The sequence below is a fragment of the Choloepus didactylus genome (assembly GCF_015220235.1).
Source record: "Choloepus didactylus isolate mChoDid1 chromosome 11 unlocalized genomic scaffold, mChoDid1.pri SUPER_11_unloc1, whole genome shotgun sequence".
NCBI lineage: Eukaryota > Metazoa > Chordata > Mammalia > Pilosa > Megalonychidae > Choloepus > Choloepus didactylus.
The window spans coordinates 566,434-587,360 of NW_023637577.1; the positions used below are offsets into that span (position 1 = coordinate 566,434).

Here is a 20,927-nt window from a genome sequence, read left to right on the forward strand (position 1 = left end):
CTGAATTCATGGCCAACAGCACTGTAAGTCAAGCCTGAATAAAGCTTATAAAACACATGCATTTTCTCTGTACAACACACTGCAGCCTTCCGGTGCTTAGGAACACTAGGCAGCACTTCAACATTATACTTGGGGGCCAATTCAAACAGTGAAAAAACTAAATAAAATCCATGAAAATGCAAAATACAAGGCACTAACTACACTGCAGAAAGTATGCTTGTTTACAGTATGAGAGCTGAAACAAGAAGCCAGAGGGTCACTCTGTTTGGTCTTAGCTGAGAACATGTACATCAGACAGCTCAAAATTCTCACCACTCTCCACATGTCCACCCACGAATGATGGCAAGAGCCCTATGAGTGTTGATTTTGGGGTTACAAAAAAATTTAGTGAGTAGGCGAACTGGCAAATACAAAACCTGTGAATAATGAGGATTAACTGTGGATTAACATCCAACTCTCCCTGAAGGTAGGCCCCAGTGCAACCAGCAGGTCTTGTTCTATGTTACCACTGTAGCCCATACTTGGCCAACTAACCCCGTGTCTTTCATCCCATTTCGTCTAATAACTACAAACACCCAAAACCATTCTATACGGCTTAACTAAGATCCCTTCTATTCTAAGAGGCCAACGTTTCCTACTATCCTACAGTGCTCTCCTTCCATTTCTAAACTTCTGCTCCAGCATTCCTCTCACTGATTCATGTGGGCAAGGCTGCCTACAGGTGTCAGGAGGCAGCAACTGGCATTTCCAGCAACCAAACACCACTAACTATGGGCTCTGTGAGCATTTCCTGAGGTGTTCATTGAACACCTTCATCGGAGTTGCCGGTTCGCTGCCTGCCCTACAGAATTTGGACTTATACACCCCCACAGTTGCATGAGACACCTTTATAAAATTTCAGAGGTGGGGCAAGATGGCAGACTGGTGAGCTGTATGTTTTAGTTACTCCTCCAGGAAAGTAGGTAGAAAGCCAGGAACTGCGTGGACTGGACACCACAGAGCAATCTGACTTTGGGCATACTTCATACAACACTCATGAAAACGTGGAACTGCTGAGATCAGCGAAATCTGTAAGTTTTTGAGGCCAGGGGACCCGCGCCCCTCCCTGCCAGGCTCAGTCCCGGGGGAGGAGGGGCTGTCAGCTCCGGGAAGGAGAAGGGAGAACTGCAGTGGCTGCTCTTATCGGAAACTCATTCTACTGATACAGACTCCAACCATAGATAGACTGAGACCACACACCAGAGAATCTGAGAGCAGCCAGCCCAGCAGAAAGGAGACAGGCATAGAAAAAAAACAACACGAAAAACTCCAAAATAAAAGCGGAGGATTTTTGGAGTTCTGGTGAACATAGAAAGGGGAAGGGCCCTGAGGCGCATATGCAAATCAAGAAGAAAAGCTGATCTCTCTGCCCTGTGGACCTTTCCTTAATGGCCCTGGTAGCTTTGTCTCTTAGCATTTCAATAACCCATTAGATCTCCGAGGAGGGCCCGTTTTTTTTTTTTTTTTTTTAATCCTTTTTTCTTTTTCTAAAACAATTACTCTAAGAAGCCCAATACAGAAAGCTTCAAAGACTTACTATTTGGGCAGGTCAAGTCAAGAGCAGAACTAGGAGAGCTCTGAGACAAAATGCAATAATCCAGTGGCTGAGAAAATTCACTAAACACCACAACTTCCCAAGAAAAGGGGGGTGTCCGCCCACAGCCATCATCCTGGTGGACAGGAAACACTCCTGCCCATCGCCAGCCCCATAGCCCAGAACTGCCCCAGACAACCCAGTGTGACGGAAGTGCTTCAAATAACAGGCACACACCACAAAACTGGGTGTGGACATTAGCCTTCCCTGCAACCTCAGCTGATAGTCCCAGAGTTGGGAAGGTAGAGCAGTGTGAATTAACAAAGCCCCATTCAGCCATCATTTCAGCAGACTGGGAGCCTCCCTACACAGCCCAGCAGCCCAGAACTGCCCTGGGGGGACGGCACACACCTGTGACATAGCACAGTCATCCCTCAACAGAGGACCCGGGGTGCACGGCCTGGAAGAGGGGCCCACTTGCAAGTCTCAGGAGCCATACGCCAATACCAAGGACTTGTGGGTCAGTGGCAGAGACAAACTGTGGCAGGACTGAACTGAAGGATTAGACTATTGCAGCAGCTTTAAAACTCTAGGATCACCAGGGAGATTTGATTGTTAGAGCCACCCCCCCCTTCCCTGACTGCCCAGAAACACGCCCCATATACAGGGCAGGCAACACCAACTACCAGGCAAGCTTGGTACACCAATTGGACCCCACAAGACTCACTCCCCCACTCACCAAAAAGGCTAAGCAGGGGAGAACTGGCTTGTGGAGAACAAGTGGCTCGTGGATGCCACCTGCTGGTTAGTTAGAGAAAGTGTACTCCACGAAGCTGTAGATCTGATAAATTAGAGATAAGGACTTCAATTGGTCTACAAATCCTAAAAGAACCCTATCAAGTTCAGCAAATGCCACGAGGCCAAAAACAACAGAAAATTATAAAGCATATGAAAAAACCAGACGATATGGATAACCCAAGCCCAAGCACCCAAATCAAAAGACCAGAAGAGACACAGCACCTAGAGCAGCTACTCAAAGAACTAAAGATGAACAATGAGACCATAGTACGGGATATGAAGGAAATCAAGAAGACCCTAGAAGAGCATAAGGAAGACATTGCAAGACTAAATAAAAAAATGGATGATCTTATGGAAATTAAAGAAACTGTTGACCAAATTAAAAAGATTCTGGACACTCATAGTACAAGACTAGAGGAAGTTGAACAACGAATCAGTGACCTGGAAGATGACAGAATGGAAAATGAAAGCATAAAAGAAAGAATGGGGAAAAAAATTGAAAAACTCGAAATGGACCTCAGGGATATGATAGATAATATGAAACGTCCGAATATAAGACTCATTGGTGTCCCAGAAGGGGAAGAAAAGGGTAAAGGTCTAGGAAGAGTATTCAAAGAAATTGTTGGGGAAAACTTCCCAAATCTTTAAAACAACATAAATACACAAATCATAAATGCTCAGCGAACCCCAAATAGAATAAATCCAAATAAACCCACTCCGAGACATATACTGATCACACTGTCAAACACAGAAGAGAAGGAGCAAGTTCTGAAAGCAGCAAGAGAAAAGCAATTCACCACATACAAAGGAAACAGCATAAGACTAAGTAGTGACTACTCAGCAGCCACCATGGAGGCGAGAAGGCAGTGGCACGATATATTTAAAATTCTGAGTGAGAAAAATTTCCAGCCAAGAATACTTTATCCAGCAAAGCTCTCCTTCAAATTTGAGGGAGAGCTTAAATTTTTCACAGACAAACAAATGCTGAGAGAATTTGCTAACAAGAGACCTGCCCTACTGGAGATACTAAAGGGAGCCCTACACACAGAGAAACAAAGACAGGACAGAGAGACTTGGAGAAAGGTTCAGTACTAAAGAGATTCGGTATGGGTACAATAAAGGATATTAATAGAGAGAGGGGAAAAATATGGCAAACATAAACCAAAGGATAAGATGGCCGATTCAAGAAATGCCTTCACGGTTTTAACGTTGAATGTAAATGGATTAAACTCCCCAATTAAAAGATATAGATTCGCAGAATGGATCAAAAAAAATGAACCATCAATATGTTGCATACAAGAGACTCATCTTAGACACAGGGACACAAAGAAACTGAAAGTGAAAGGATGGAAAAAAATATTTCATGCAAGCTACAGCCAAAAGAAAGCAGGTGTAGCAATATTAATCTCAGATAAAATAGACTTCAAATGCAGGGATGTTTTGAGAGACAAAGAAGGCCACTACATACTAATAAAAGGGGCAATTCAGCAAGAAGAAATAACAATCGTAAATGTCTATGCACCCAATCAAGGTGCCACAAAATACATGAGAGAAACACTGGCAAAACTAAAGGAAGCAATTGATGTTTCCACAATAATTGTGGGAGACTTCAACACATCACTCTCTCCTATAGATAGATCAACCAGACAGAAGACCAATAAGGAAATTGAAAACCTAAACAATCTGATAAATGAATTAGATTTAACAGACATATACAGGACATTACATCCCAAATCACCAGGATACACATACTTTTCTAGTGCTCATGGAACTTTCTCCAGAATAGATCATATGCTGGGACATAAAACAAGCCTCAATAAATTTAAAAAAGATTGAAATTATTCAAAGCACATTCTCTGACCACAATGGAATACAATTAGAAGTCAATAACCATCAGAGACTTAGAAAATTCACAAATACCTGGAGGTTAAACAACACACTCCTAAACAATCAGTGGGTTAAAGAAGAAATAGCAAGAGAAATTGCTAAATATATAGAGACGAATGAAAATGAGAACACAACATACCAAAACCTATGGGATGCAGCAAAAGCAGTGCTGAGGGGGAAATTTATAGCACTAAACGCATATATTAAAAAGGAAGAAAGAGCCAAAATCAAAGAACTAATGGATCAACTGAAGAAGCTAGAAAATGAACAGCAAACCAATCCTAAACCAAGTACAAGAAAAGAAATAACAAGGATTAAAGCAGAAATAAATGACATAGAGAAAAAAAAAACAATAGAGAGGATAAATATCACCAAAAGTTAGTTCTTTGAGAAGATCAACAAGATTGACAAGCCCCTAGCTAGACTGACAAAATCAAAAAGAGAGAAGACCCATATAAACAAAATAATGAATGAAAAAGGTGACATAACTGCAGATCCTGAAGAAATTAAAAAAATTATAAGAGGATACTATGAACAACTGTATGGCAACAAACTGGATAATGTAGAGGAAATGGACAATTTCCTGGAAACATATGAACAACCTAGACTGACCAGAGAAGAAATAGAAGACCTCAACCAACCCATCACAAGCAAAGAGATCCAATCAGTCATCAAAAATCTTCCCACAAATAAATGCCCAGGGCCAGATGGCTTCACAGGGGAATTCTACCAAACTTTCCAGAAAGAACTGACACCAATCTTACTCAAACTCTTTCAAAACATTGAAGAAAATGGAACTCTACCTAACTCATTTTATGAAGCTAACATCAATCTAATACCAAAACCAGGCAAAGATGTTACAAAAAAGGAAAACTACCGGCCAATCTCCCTAATGAATATAGATGCAAAAATCCTCAACAAAATACTTGCAAATCGAATCCAAAGACACATTAAAAAAATCATACACCATGACCAAGTGGGGTTTATTCCAGGCATGCAAGGATGGTTCAACATAAGAAAATCAATCAATGTATTACAACACATTAACAAGTCAAAAGGGAAAAATCAATTGATCATTTCAATAGATGCTGAAAAAGCATTTGACAAAATCCAACATCCGTTTTTGATAAAAACACTTCAAAAGGTAGGAATTGAGGGAAACTTCCTCAACATGATAAAGAGCATATATGAAAAACCCACAGCCAGCATAGTACTCAATGGTGAGAGACTGAAAGCCTTCCCTCTAAGATCAGGAACAAGACAAGGATGCCCGCTGTCACCACTGTTATTCAACATTGTGCTGGAAGTGCTAGCCAGGGCAATCCGGCAAGACAAAGAAATAAAAGGCATCCAAATTGGAAAAGAAGAAGTAAAACTGTCATTGTTTGCAGATGATATGATCTTATATCTGGAAAACCCTGAGAAATCGACGATACAGCTACTAGAGCTAAGAAACAAATTTAGCAAAGTAGCGGGATACAAGGTTAATGCACATAAGTCCGTAATGTTTCTATATGCTAGAAATGAACAAACTGAAGAGACACTCAGGAAAAAGATACCATTTTCAATAACAACTAAAAAAATCAAGTACCTAGGAATAAACTTAACCAAAGATGTAAAAGACCTATACAAAGAAAACTACATAACTCTACTAAAAGAAATAGAAGGGGACCTTAAAAGATGGAAAAATATTCCATGTTCATGGATAGGAAGACTAAATGTCATTAAGATGTCAATTCTACCCAAACTCATCTACAGATTCAATGCAATCCCAATCAAAATTCCAGCAACCTACTTTGCAGACTTGGAAAAGCTAGTTATCAAATTTATTTGGAAAGGGAAGATGCCTCGAATTGCTAAAGCCACTCTAAAAAAGAAAAACGAAGTGGGAGGACTTACCCTCCCTGACTTTGAAGCTTATTATAAAGCCACAGTTGCCAAAACAGCATGGTACTGGCACAAAGATAGACATATAGATCAATGGAATCGAATTGAGAATTCGGAGATAGACCCTCAGATCTATGGCCGACTGATCTTTGATAAGGCCCCCCAAAGTCACTGAACTGAGTCATAATGGTCTTTTCAACAAATGTGGCTGGGAGAGTTGGATATCCATATCCAAAAGAATGAAAGAGGACCCCTACCTCACCCCCTACACAAAAATTAACTCAAAATGGACCAAAGATCTCAATATAAAAGAAAGTACCATAAAACTCCTAGAAGATAATGTAGGAAAACATCTTCAAGACCTTGTATTAGGCGGCCACTTCCTAGACTTTACACCCAAAGCACAAGCAACAAAAGAGAAAATAGATAAATGGGAACTCCTCAAGCTTAGAAGTTTCTGCACCTCAAAGGAATTTCTCAAAAAGGTAAAGAGGCAGCCAACTCAATGGGAAAAAATTTTTGGAAACCATGTATCTGACAAAAGACTGATATCTTGCATATATAAAGAAATCCTACAACTCAATGACAATAGTACAGTCGGCCCAATTATAAAATGGGCAAAAGATATGAAAAGACAGTTCTCTGAAGAGGAAATACAAATGGCCAAGAAACACATGAAAAAATGTTCAGCTTCACTAGCTATTAGAGAGATGCAAATTAAGACCACAATGAGATACCACCTAACACCGGTTAGAATGGCTGCCATTAAACAAACAGGAAACTACAAATGCTGGAGGGGATGTGGAGAAATTGGGACTCTTATTCACTGTTGGTGGGACTATATAATGATTCAGCCACTCTGGAAGTCAGTCTGGCAGTTCCTTAGAAAACTAGATATAGAGTTACCATTCGATCCAGCGATTGCACTTCTCGGTATATACCCGGAAGATCGGAAAGCAGTGACACGAACAGATATCTGCACGCCAATGTTCATAGCAGCATTATTCACAATTGCCAAAAGATGGAAACAACCCAAATGTCCTTCAACAGATGAGTGGATAAATAAAATGTGGTATATACACACGATGGAATACTACGCGGCAGTAAGAAGGAACGATCTGGTGAAACATATGAGAACATGGATGAACCTTGAAGACATAATGCTAAGCGAAATAAGCCAGGCACAAAAAGAGAAATATTATATGCTACCACTAATGTGAACTTTGAAAAATGTAAAACAAATGGCTTATAATGTAGAATGTAGGGGAACTAGCAATAGAGAGCAATTAAGGAAGGGGGAACAATAATCCAAGAACAGATAAGCTATTTAACGTTCTGGGGATGCCCAGGAATGACTATGGTCTGTGAATTTCTGATGGATATAGTAGGAGCAAGTTCACAGAAATGTTCCTATATTAGGTAACTTTCTTGGGGTAAAGTAGGAACATGTTGGAAGTTAAGCAGTTATCTTAGGTTAGTTGTCTTTTTCTTACTCCCTTGTTATGGTCTCTTTGAAATGTTCTTTTATTGTATGTTTGTTTTCTTTTTAACTTTTTTTTCATACAGTTGATTTAAAAAAGAAGGGAAAGTTAAAAAAAAAAAAAAAGATGTAGTGCCCCCTTGAGGAGCCTGTGGAGAATGCAGGGGTATTCGCCTACCCCACCTCCATGGTTGCTAACATGACCACAGACATAGGGGACTGGTGGTTTGATGGGTTCAGCCCTCTACCACAGGTTTTACCATTGGGAAGACGGTTGCTGCAAAGGAGAGGCTAGGCCTCCCTATGGTTGTGCCTAAGAGCCTCCTCCCGAATGCCTCTTTGTTGCTCAGATGTGGCCCTGTCTCTCTAGCTAAGCCAACTTGAAAGGTGAAATCACTGCCCTCCCCCCTACGTGGGATCAGACACCCAGGGGAGTGAATCTCCCTGGCAACGTGGAATATGACTCCCGGGGAGGAATGTAGACCCGGCATCGTGGGACGGAGAACATCTTCTTGACCAAAAGGGGGATGTGAAAGGAAATGAAATAAGCTTCAGTGGCAGAGAGAATCCAAAAGGAGCCGAGAGGTCACTCTGGTGGGCACTCTTACGCACACTTTAGACAACCCTTTTTAGGTTCTAAAGAATTGGGGTAGCTGGTGGTGGATACCTGAAACTATCAAACTACAACCCAGAACCCATGAATCTCGAAGACAGTTGTATAAAAATGTAGCTTATGAGGGGTGACAAGGGGATTGGGAAAGCCATAAGGACCACACTCCCCTTTGTCTAGTTTATGGATGGATGAGTAGAAAAATAGGGGAAGGAAACAAACAGACAAAGGTACCCAGTGTTCTTTTTTACTTCAATTGCTCTTTTTCACTCTAATTATTATTCTTGTTATTCTTGTGTGTGTGCTAATGAAGGTCTCAGGGATTGATTTGGGTGATGAATGTACAACTATGTAATGGTACTGTGAACAATCGAAAGTACGATTTGTTTTGTATGACTGCGTGGTATATTAATATATATAAATAAAATTAATATTAAAAAAAAAAAAAAAAAAAAAAAAAAAGACATAATGCTGAGCAAAATAAGCCAGGCACAAAAAGAGAGATATTGTATGTTACCACTAATGTGAATTCTGTGAAAAATGTACAATGTTTTATACTGTAGAATGTAGGGGACCTAGAGATACCAATTAGTGGAGGGGGAATGATAATCTAATAAGAACAGATAAACTATGGAGGGTAATCTCAATGTTATGGGAATGCTCAGGAATGATTATGGTTTGTAAACTTTCTTGGATATAGTAAGATCATGTTGGAAGCAATAGAGTTATTTTAGGTTTTTTTTTTCTCTTATTCCTTTGTTTTCTTAGGGGTTGTTAATTTTCTTGGGGTATGGAAGGAACATGTTGGAAGCAATGTAGTTATTTTGGATTATTTGTTTTTCTTAGTCCTCTGTTTGGACATGGTTTATTAATTTTCTTGGGGTATGGTAGGAACATATTGGAAGCAAAGTAGTTATTTTAGGTTATTTGTTTTCCTTAATCCATTGCTTTGTTTGAAATGTTGTGGGGTTTTTTTGGTTGTTGTTTGCCTGTTTGTTTTTAATTTTTTGATAAACAAAGTTAAAAAATTGAAAAAAAATCAGTAGAAAAATGGGAGTAAAAACTAAATGACAAATAGGGTGGGATGGGGGGATGGTTTGGGTATTCTTTTTTCACTTTTATTTTTTATTCTTATTCTGATTCTTTCTGATGTAAGGAAAATGTTCAGAAATAGATTGTGGTGATGAACGCATAACTATATGATCATACTGTGAACAGTTGATTGTATACCATGGATGACTGTATGGTTTGTGAATATATTTCAATAAAACTGAATTAAAAAAAAAAAAAATTTCATGTTTATAGATATCTCTTGTTGGTTCTGTTTCCCTAGAGAATCCTAACTAATACAGCTTGGTACCAGGAGTGATTCTTGAGAAACAGAATCATAAAATGGGCTTTTACAATTGGTTTTCTACTCTGATTAGATTCAAAGCACTAATGACTCCATTTCCAATAATCAAGATAGCACTGACACTCTATGGCGTGAGTTGGCAATGGAGATACACAAAATATCACCGTTTGATTCTCCTAATCATACTCATAGGAAGCAAGGCTCTGGGTGACAGTGTTTTTGACACTTTAACAGAGTTTTGTGGAGTTAAGAGGTATAATGATGTTGGCTGGTTGCTCGTAGATATGCTGGAAAAAGTTATAAGAGAAAGGGATGAGCCAAAGGCTTCAAATTTGAAACTTAAGCACTGTATGACAGATGTAAAGGTTTCTATGTGTGCCCTGAAAGAAAATCTTATTTCTTGTGGCTGCAGACTTGGGATTTCTGAAAACCAGACCCAGACTCTCATTGTGCGAGTAGAAGATTTACAACATAAACTAAAACCTCAATCTTGCGGGTGTCTACTGTTAAAGTAAAGGCACTGATTAGAAAAGAATGGGATCCTGAAATTTGGGATGGGGACATACGGATTGATAATAATAGTACTGAGGACACTGGAACCCTAGATTCTGCTGAGTCTTTGCTAGACATACCTGTAATGGTTTGCCCTGAGGAAACATGCCCCTCTCCCCTCCAGTCTGCCCTGAGGAGACAGCTACCCAATCTCCAGCCTGCTTTGAGGAAACATCTTCCCAACCTCCAGTCTCTGCCCCAGTCTGCCCCAGAAGCCTGCCATCCAACCTCCACCTAAAGAGATTAACCCTTCTAGTGCCTGCTAAAGCTATAATTACCTCCCAAGGAAGCAGCCCTCACTACTCTGGAGAGATTAATCCTGTTTCAGGAGATGAAACTACAACAGAATGTCTTGAGGTAAATGGCCTGAGGGATACTTCTAATTCTTTTCATGACCCACCCCCACCACCAGTCTTTGCTTCAAGACCTATAACCAGACTAAAGTCCAAACAGGCCCCAAGGGGTGAGGTACAAAGGATGTATACTATACTCCAGAAGAACTGCATGAGTTTTCCAATTTATATAAACAGAAATCAGGGGAATATGCATGGGAATGGATATTAAGGGTGTGGAATAATGGTGGAAGGAATATAAAGTTGGATCAGGCTGAATTTATTGATATGGGCCCACTAAGCAAAGATTCTGCATTCAATGTTGTAGCTCGAGGGGTTAGAAAGGGCATTAACAGTTTGTTTGGGTGGTTGGCTGAAACATGGATCAAAAGGCGGCAGACATTATCTGAGGTTGAAATGCCAAAACTGCCCTGGTATAATGTAGAGGAGGGGATTCAAAGGCTTAGAGAGATTGGAATGTTAGAGTGGATTTATCATGGAAGACCTGCTCACACCCCCCCAGAACATCCAGAGAACACACCTTTCTACCAGGACTGTGAAGAATAAATTTGTGAGACTAGCTCCACCATCCCTGAAGAGCTCTGTAGTTGCCCTTCCCTGCAGATCAGATATTACTGTGGTAACTGCTATCACTGAGCTGGAATCCCTAAACACAATGGGGATAATCGGATTCCAAGTTGGAAGCCACATGGCAGCAATTAATCACCAAAGACAAGGTAGGTGTGGCTACTATAACAGACAACAGGCTCAAGGCAGCAGTCAAAATAATCTGATTTGAGAGATTTATGGTGTTTGCTAGTAGATCATGGAATACCTAGATGTAAAATAGACCGGCAGTCTACTAAATTCTTGTTTGATCTGTATAACCAGAGGAATTCTAGGTCAAGTGAACAAAAGTCTACCTTGAATTACAAAAATAGTCATGGCCCCTTAGTCAATTCCCAGACTTGAGACAGTTTATAGAACCAGAGCCCCTTGAATGAGGGAAAGTCTGGGTACCCTTGGGGGGCACCTAAGGCCTTTTACCAGGGTAACTGTGCATTGGTGAAAAGGAAATGATCAGATATTTCATGGATTATTAGACACTAGTTCAGAAGTGACATTAATTCCAGGAGATCCAAAACATCACACTGGTCCACCAGTCAGAGTTGGGGCTTATGGCGGTCAGGAGATCGATGGAGTTTTAGCTGAGGTTTGTCACACAGTGGGTCCAGTGGGTCCCCGAACCCATTCTGTGGTTATTTCCCCAGTTCTGGAATGCATAATTGGAATAGACATACTCAGCAACATGGACTTCCACTCACCAAGGCTGACCTGGCCACAGCCACTGCTGAGTGCCCAATCTGCCAGCAGCAGAGACCCACACTCAGTCCCTGATGTGGCACCATTCCCCGAGGTGATCAGCCTGCTACCTGGTGGCAGGTTGATTACATTGGACCACTTCCAACATGGAAAGGGCAGCGATTTGTTCTCACTGGAATAGATACATAATCCACATACGGTTTTGCCTTCCCTACATGCAATGCTTCTGTCAAAACTACCATCCATGGATTTACGGAATGCCTTGTCCACTATCAAGGCATTCCACACAGCATTGCTTCTGACCAAGGAAACCACTTAACAGCACATGAAGTGAGGGGATGGGCACATGCTCATGGAATTCTCTGGTCTTACCATGTTCCCCATCATCCAAAAGCAGCTGGGTTAATAGAACAGCAGAATGGCCTTTTGAAGACTCAATTATGGCACCAACTAGGTGGCAGTACCTTGCAGGGCTGGGGCAGGGTCCTCCAGGAGGCTGTGTATGCTCTGAATCAGTGTCCACTCTATGAGGTTGTTTCTCCTATGGCCAGGATTCATGGGTCCAGTAATCAAGGGATGGAAACAGGAGTGGCACCACTCACTATCACTCCTAGTGATCCACTAGGAAAAGTTCTGTTTCCTGTCCCTTAAAGCTTAAGCTCTGCTGGTCTACAAGCCTTCATTCCAGAAGGACGAGTGCTCCCACCAGGAAACACAAAAATAATTCCACTGAACTGGAAGTCAAAACTAGCACTTGGCCACTTTGAGCTTCTCATGCCTCTGAATCAACAGGCAAGGAAGCGGATTACTGTATGGCTGGGGTGACTGATCCTGACTATAGCACTACAACTACACAATGGAGGTAAAGAAGAGTTTTCCTGGAATGCAGGAGATCCCCTAGGGTGTCTCTTAGTACTACCATGCCCTGTGATTAAAGTCAATGGAAAACTGCAACATCCCAGTCCAGGAAGGACTACCAATGGCCAAGAAACTTCAAGAATGAAGGTTTGGGTCACCCCACCAGGCAAAGGACCACAGCCAGATGAAGTGCTTGCTGAGGGTAAAGGAAACATGGAATGGGTAGTGGAGGAAGGTAGTGATAAATATGACTATGACCACGTGACCAGTTACAGAAACGAGGACTATGGTGGCATGAATATTTCCTCCTTGTTTTGCTAAAAATGTGCTTGTACTTGTTTGTAAAGCAAATATCTTTGTTTTCTTCTCTATCTTACATCCTTATCATACGACATAAACTGTACTGTTCATTTTGCAGTATTTAAGTTAAAGGAAATCAAGTTTAAGAGTCAATGTCACCCAAGGACTTGCACCATATTCTGGAGAGATTTAGTGTGTTTCCGGTTGTACGCAGGACAGCTGAGTACTGTTAGGTGAAATATATGTCTGTTATTGTTCTCTATTTAGACATAAAATATGGTTTAAGGTGATGTGTATAACTGCAAGTTGACAAGGGGTGGACTGTGATGGTTACGGTTCATGTGTCAACTTGACCAGGTGATGGTGTCCAGGTCTCTGGTCAAGCAAGCAGTGGTCTAACCATTATTGCAAGGACATTTGTGGCTGGTTAATAAACCAGAAGGCTGGTTTATTAAATCTTGAGTCAATCGACTGCATCCGTGACTAAGTACATCAACAAAGGACATGTCTTCCACAATGAGAGAATTCAATCAGCTGTATTTAATCCAATCAGTTGAAGACTTTTAAGAGAGAGAGAGAGAGGACCTTCACTACCTCTTCGGCTAGCCAGTAAAGCATTTCCTGAGGAGTTCATCGAATACCTCCATCAGAGTTGCCAGTTCGCTGCCTGCCCTACAGAATTTGGACGCATGCAACCTGCCCTGTGGAAATTTGGACTCGTGCATCCCCACAGTTGCATGAGACACCTTTATAAAATCTTATATTTATAGATATCTCTTGGTTCTGTTTCCCTAGAAAACCCTAACTAATACAGGCTCTACTCAATCACCATTTTAATTCACAGAAAACAAGTCAACTAGACATCCTAAGGAAAAAGATAAATTAACCAACCAAAACCAAAACCAACCCAACACAATATAATTAAAGATGACTTCCCCTATTTAACAAGATAAAAGAATAATTAGTGGATATTCTTCATCTTCATGTATGATAGCTTAAGATGAGTTACTCTCTTTTCTTATTTGTTTTTTACTAATTTGCATTTTTCAGTTTTTAATGTTGAGCTTCATAATAAAAAAAGCATAATGGGAAATAACCCAATTGGAGTCACTGTATAGTTTACTTTGCATCAAAATTAAACTTCAATTTTCAATGTGTTGTTACTTGTGAAAGAGGAATCTGGAAATATCAGATGTTAATCTATTATGATCCACCCATAATATGGAAAATTAAACTCACTAAAAATGACGGTTAAGAAGCCTATGTAACAGAAAGGAAAATAATTTTTGTATTTATGAAAAGCAGGATAGAAACTTATAAACAGGACTTAATGGTTACAGAATTATAATTCAGTTAATGGGTACATAAAAAATAATTAAGATTTACAACAAAGGCTAAACTTGTTACGACAGTGAGGTGAAGGGTCCTGTTTTTATCTGTAGTGTTATACTACCTTTAGAATCTTAGATTCAACTGTAAATTCTTCGTAATCTTTAAAAAGGGAGAGACAAACGGCACAGAAAGGGTCAGATACATAGAAATCTAAGTGGCTTGTTAGGACATATAACTGAGATCAGCTGGAATCAGTAAGGAACCAGTAAGTGGTTCATTTTCTAAACTTGAAGGTATCATCAATTGAAAGCCATATTGCTCAAAACACTTCAACAATATTCAAAGACAATCTCTTGTGCTGATCATCAGAATGCTTAGTAAATTGCCAATAGCCCTATAATACCTATTCAATGGCACTATTTCCAAAAAGCATCTTAAGATGAAGACCCAGCCCTGATGTTGTTATGGAAGGGAGTGCCATTATTCCCAAAGCAGAAGTTTGGAGAGTGGTACCTTTGGCCTTACACCCAGAAAGCCACTGCAATTCGGGGCTCCACATTTGCAAACAGTCTTTCCATTCCCAAGACATTCTAGGTTGTAGTTGAAGGTAAGCTCAGTGCCTGCATAAGAGAACATGAAAACAGTAATACCTGTTTTAATTACATTATTTCTGTAACAATCACAAAGGATACTGACTTCCAAGAGAATAGATTTATTTTACAAGGAGGATAAAAAGGAGGATTTATTAACTCTAACTCTGATAATATTAATAAATTCTATTCCTGTAGAAGAATTAAGTATCTAATACAATTTAATAACAGAATTACTTAAAGGACATAACATGTAATATTTAAAATAACTTTTACTATAGAAGTGCTAATTTTTCTGCATAGCAAATTTTTGTAAATTAATGTGCTTATAATGCAACTCCCCCAAATAAACATGTACAAGATAGCAGGATCCTTGGCATAACTTTGCTGCTTACTGGGCATCTACTATGAAAACATAACTGCACCAGGGGCTAAATCAGAAGGTATTAACACTCATAAAAGTAAGATCAATACCATTCTAGAAAATAATCCAATATGAAATAATCCTTGAGGGGTCTGCACTGACTGAGGATGGCAAAGGGTACTGGAAAAGATAGAAACGAGGACTGCATATGGCACACATGGAACACAGTAAGTGGTAGGTGGTGACGAGCCTAGGAAGTTGATGAATAAGGAGGAGAGCAGGCTGAGAAGTTCTGGTTTCATCTGCTGGCACTATGCTTGGCACTTAGCACATTCTGTCTCATTTCCCCCTCCCCAGCCAGCAGACTGGCAGCCAAATGAGGACTGGAACAAGGTCTCTGAATTCCCACATCATATAGCTGAGCTGAGAGAGCACAGAAGAGAAAGAGAAGTCTGTGTCTAGAGGTGGTTGGACAGGCACCCTTCTTGTACAGATGGGAGACCCTGGGAAATGTGAACTCAAATGAGCCAGAAGAAAAGTAAGAACTGAAGTCATGTGATTGAGTAGCATTTGAGTTTTCAATAAAGAGGACTAATGTCTCCTACCCCATCAGGGTGGTTTACAGAGAAAAAGGAAGAACGAGAGGTGTCAGCTCTAGGAATGCCAGTAACAAAGGTATAACATCACCTACTTTACAGCACCTTTGCAAGGATTAGTTAAATGAGATAATTAACAGTGTCTGGTACCTAACAAATGATAGCTTCTATAGCATTCATTTGACAATTTCTGTTACAAAAGCAGAAATCTATTCAGTTTACTTTCAAGCAGTCCATTGCAAAAACCTGACACAATTCATCACTTTAAAAATCAGTATCATTGTAAATCTCCCTGGCAATGCAGAATATGACTCCTGGGGATGAACCTGGACCTGGCATCGTGGGACTGAGAGTATCTTCTTGACCAAAAGGGGGATGCAAAATGAGACGAAATAGTTTCAGTAGCTGAGAGATTTCAAATGGAGCTGAGAGGTCACTCTGGTGGACATTCTTATGCACTATATAGATAACACCTCTTAGGTTTTAATGTATAGGAATAGCTAGAAGTAAATACCTGAAACTACCAAACTCCAACCCAGCCGTCTGGACTCCTGAAGACAATTATATAATAATATAGATTACAAGGGGTGACAGTGATTGTGAAGACCTTGTGGATCACACCCCCTTTATCTAGTGTATGGATGAGCAGAAAATTGGGGCTAAAAACTAAAGGACAAATGGGGTGGGATGGGGGGATGATTTGGGTGTTCTTTTTTCACTTTTATTTTTTATTCTTGTTCTGGTTCTTTCTGATGTAAGGAAAATGTTCACAGACAGATTGTGGTGATGAATGCATAACTGTATTATCATACTGTGGACAGCTGATTGTACACCATGGATGATTGTGTGGTGTGTGAATGTATCTCAATAAAACTGAATTTAATAAAAAAAATTAAAAAAAATTATGTAAATAGGCTGTTTAAAGACTTTATTCTCAATGCTGTTTTAAAGTATGATGGGAAACAATAATAGACTGAAATATAGTATTTGTCTGCATTTTGATTTTGTGACCTATGGCACATTTTTTTTTTTTACCTTTCTTGACTTAGTTTCCTTATCTAGAATAAAAGGATGGTAGTTTATAATTTATAATTATTTGAGGGGAATTATTTTAAAACTTACAGCATGCTACGCAAATATGAGATACTGATATCAAGTTATGTGCTAAAAAACTGAATTTTAAAAAAGAAAATAGGTAGAATGTACAATTTAGAAAATTTGTAGGCATGTAATAAAGAAAGCCAAATATCACTGAAAAAAAAAAACAGTATCATTTAGTAGAGCAGAGTACAGTGCAGTGATGCTCAAATGCTGCTACCTTAGTCACTTAATACTTAAAGTGAAGAAAATGCACAACAGGAAAAAGGAGCTAGTGGATTGCTTAAACATTAAAAAAAAATTGTCACGACCTCTAAAATTCTGAAGAGCCTAAAAGACTCCTGGGTAGTATATTTAAATTGTTGGGAAAAGATACACTGGGGTGGGGGGTAGGGGATAAGGAAGATAACAGATTTTTTTTAAAAGAATAAAAAAAAAAACCAGGAGCTGACCAAATTGTTCTTTAATTATTTAAAATTTTTAAATTAAATATGGGATTTGTACATCAACAATAAATATACCATACAACTGCCAATTACATACTACCTAGGACAATCCCATTTTATTTTGAGTGTAGGACAAGGATCTTCAAACATTTTGCCCATGTCTCCGCAAAACCCATTTTGAAAAATTATGTACACTTTCTTATACATTTCTAAATCCACGGCCTTTATAAAAATCCAAATATTTTCAAAACCATGCTCTTTAGAGGGCACGATACGCATATGTATGTATGTTTTAAATATTTTCATCAAAACCTTGGCACTACAAGATTTAGCCACTTCAACTTATGGAAAACATCCACCATATAACTATACTGTCAAACAACAAAACCATGTAAGATTTATTTTCAATTAAAACAAACATCCTCACACTTGTCCTGGTTACAACCATCTTATGTCAGCAGCCTAACTCCTAGAGAGACAGGCACATAGGCATGCTACAATAGGAGCTGTGCATTCTCCAAATGTCCAGTTCTTTGGCACCCCAGAAGTGAGGTTTTTTTTTTTTTTTTTATGTTGTTATTGTTGTTTGGGACCACAACCCATAAGATTTGGATAGGTGAGAGATGAGTCACTGGTTTATAAAGTGGGAGAAGAATGACTGTAAAAGGGAAGAAAGGAGAGACCTGGAGCTTTCTAAGGTAGACCAGTTTTCAGGGAGTTTAAATACAGGTTAAAGGTCTGGAAATGTATGTATCCTTCTGGTACCACCTGCAAAGTCCTCGGGAGTTTGCGCACCTCATTCTGTAGTATAGGACATATGGAAATTTTAGATGATAAAACCTAAAATTCAGTTCTTAGCTCCAGATTTTACACAATAGTTAAATGACTCTTACCTGCTTTGATGTCACTCAGGGCAAAAAGGCCAACACGGGTATCACCATTCACAGACCACTTCTGTGTTTCACAGTTGGGCTGGCAGCAATGATTCATGAACCGTGCATAGTTTCCTTTGGGTCCAGCATCAATGATCCGGTCCTAGAATCCCAAGAGAAGCTCCTTATCAGACTTCCTGAGACTTCTGCTATTGTTGATTACAATAGACTATGTTCTACAACAAGGTGGAGGTCCTCTTTGTAAAATTTGAATCTCCTAAAGCAGTGGTTCTCAAACTGTGCTCCCTGGACCACAACAGCATCCCCAGCTGGAAGTAACTTAGAAATGCAAACTCTTCGGTTGTGCTCCATATACAGTGAGGCAGAAACTTTGGGGCGGGGCCCAGTAATCTGTGTTGTAACAAGCCCATCATGTATACCGAAGTTTGAAAACCCACTCCCAAGAAGAATGCATTTCTCCCACCTCTAATTAGGTATTTCTCTACACTGGCTGCACAGAAGAAATCACTAAGGAGACTTAAATACTGATGACTGTACATATCCCAAAAAAGGTGAATCAGGATATATAGAGGAGAGGACTTCATAAATTTTAAGTGTATGACCTGATAAATATTCACAAAGTTATACAAAAATATTGGGAAAAAAAAGCTAACAGAAGCTCATATTCAGTTGCAAAGAGGAATCTCAGCTACATGGAGAACAAACACACTAGATGCTAAATTTAGAAATAAGTTCCAAATACAATTCTAGGCATCAATGAAATGAAACTCCTCAGAGAAATCCTATAATTGGCAAGGTAACTTGGTTTCTAAGCTCAGCTCTACAAACAATTTATACGACCATGTACAATATGCTAATTAAACACAAACAAATCCGTTTCTCAATCTATAAAATAAAAGGGTAAAAGGAGCAATTCTACTCCTAGGTAAATACCCCAAAGAATAGAAAACAGGAACAGTTATTTATTTGCACACCAATGTTCATAGAAGCAGAGTAACCCAAAGGTGGAAATAACACATGTATTCATCAACAGAAGAATGGGTTAAAAAAAAAACAACACATGGTGTATCAATACAAAAGAGTATTATTCAGCCAGAGAAACGAATGAAGTTCTGATGCATACTACAACACAGATAAACCCTGAAGACATTATGTTAAGTGAGGTAAACAAGAAACAAAATATAATTATATTACTTTAAATATGAAAATAACAAGAATAAGCAAATTTAGAGAGAGAGAAGGTAGATTAAAGGTTACCAAGGGGTAGGGATGGGGAATGAAGGTTTATTGTCTAATGGGTAGAGAGTTTCTGGGATGATGAAATGATGGAAAAGTTTTGGTAAAGGGTGGTGGTGTTGGTAGCAGAATATTGCCTATGTAACTAATGTCAATGAACCGTACAACATGAAAGTGGTTAAAATGGCAAATTTTGTGTTGTGTATATGTGACCACAAAAAAATTCACAAATTTTTTTTTAAAGGGTAAAAGAATGATTATTTACTCTTCTGGCTTTAAGTTATTATCCTACAGGAAAAACACTAAAAGACATAATGCCCAAAGACAGACCGCTAAATCAATAAAACTGACAAACCTTTAGGTGGATGGACAAAGAAAAAAAGAGAATATAAATAACAAAAATCAGAAATGAAAAGCGAAACATTACTACCAACCTCGATGAAATAAAAAGAACTATAAGAGGATACTGTGAACAACTATATGCCAATAAATTAGATAACCTAGTTAAAATGGACAAATTCTTAGAAACAAGCAAAACAATACAGAAAACAGATCTCAACAAACTAATTACTAATAAAGAGATCGAATCATTCATCAAAATTCTCCCAACAAAGAAAATCCCAGGACCAGATGGCTTCACAGGAGAATTCTACCAAACATTCCAAGAAGACACAACTCCAATTAGGCTCAAACTCTTCCAAAAACTTGAAGAGGGGGGAACACTTCCTAACTCATTCAACGAGGCCAACATCACCCTCATACCAAAGCTGGATAAAGGTATCACAAGAAAAAAAACTACATGTCAACCTGTCATGAATATAAATGCAAAAACCCTCAATATAATACTAGCAAAATCCAAGAACATATACACCATGATCAAGTGCAATTTATCCCTGGTATGCAAGGTGAGTTCAACATAAGAAAATTAATTAATATAAACACACACACATGATCATCTTAATTGATGCAGACAAGCATTTGAAAAAATACAGCATCCCTTCTTGATAAAAACACTCAGAACACGGGGAACAGAAGGAAACTTCCTTAACATGAAAAAGGAAATATATGGAAAGCCCACAGTTAACATCCTACTTAACAGTGAAAGACTGAGAGCTTTCCTCTAAGATCAGGAAAAAGAAAAGGATGCCCACTGTCACCACTACCACTGTTATTCAACACTGTACTCAAAACTCACTGGAGCAATTAGGCAGGAATAAGAAAAGGCACCCAAATTGGAAAGGAAGTAGCAAAACTTTAACTATTTTCAGATGATATGATCCTATATACAGAAAATCCTGAAAAATCCACAAAAAAGCTCCTAGAGCTAATAAATGAATTCAGCGAAGTGGCAGAGAATAAGATCAACACGCAAAATCCATATTGTTTTTACACACAAGCAATGAACAATGAGAAGAAGA

The 20,927-nt window shown here is 39.1% G+C and overlaps 1 protein-coding gene across 9 annotated transcripts in view; it reads right to left on the reverse strand.

Annotated features, from left to right (window-relative positions):
• The window catches only part of NSD1 (nuclear receptor binding SET domain protein 1), a 227,456-nt gene that overhangs the window by 7,219 nt on the left and 199,310 nt on the right, over positions 1-20,927 (reverse strand). For all 9 annotated transcript variants that reach the window (XM_037823128.1, XM_037823132.1, XM_037823126.1 and 6 more), the window contains 2 exons: positions 18,274-18,415; positions 14,800-14,906 (listed from right to left, as the gene is read on the reverse strand). In XM_037823128.1, the coding sequence (XP_037679056.1) occupies positions 14,800-14,906; positions 18,274-18,415 (249 nt within the window). The remainder of the gene's footprint in view (positions 1-14,799; positions 14,907-18,273; positions 18,416-20,927) is intronic.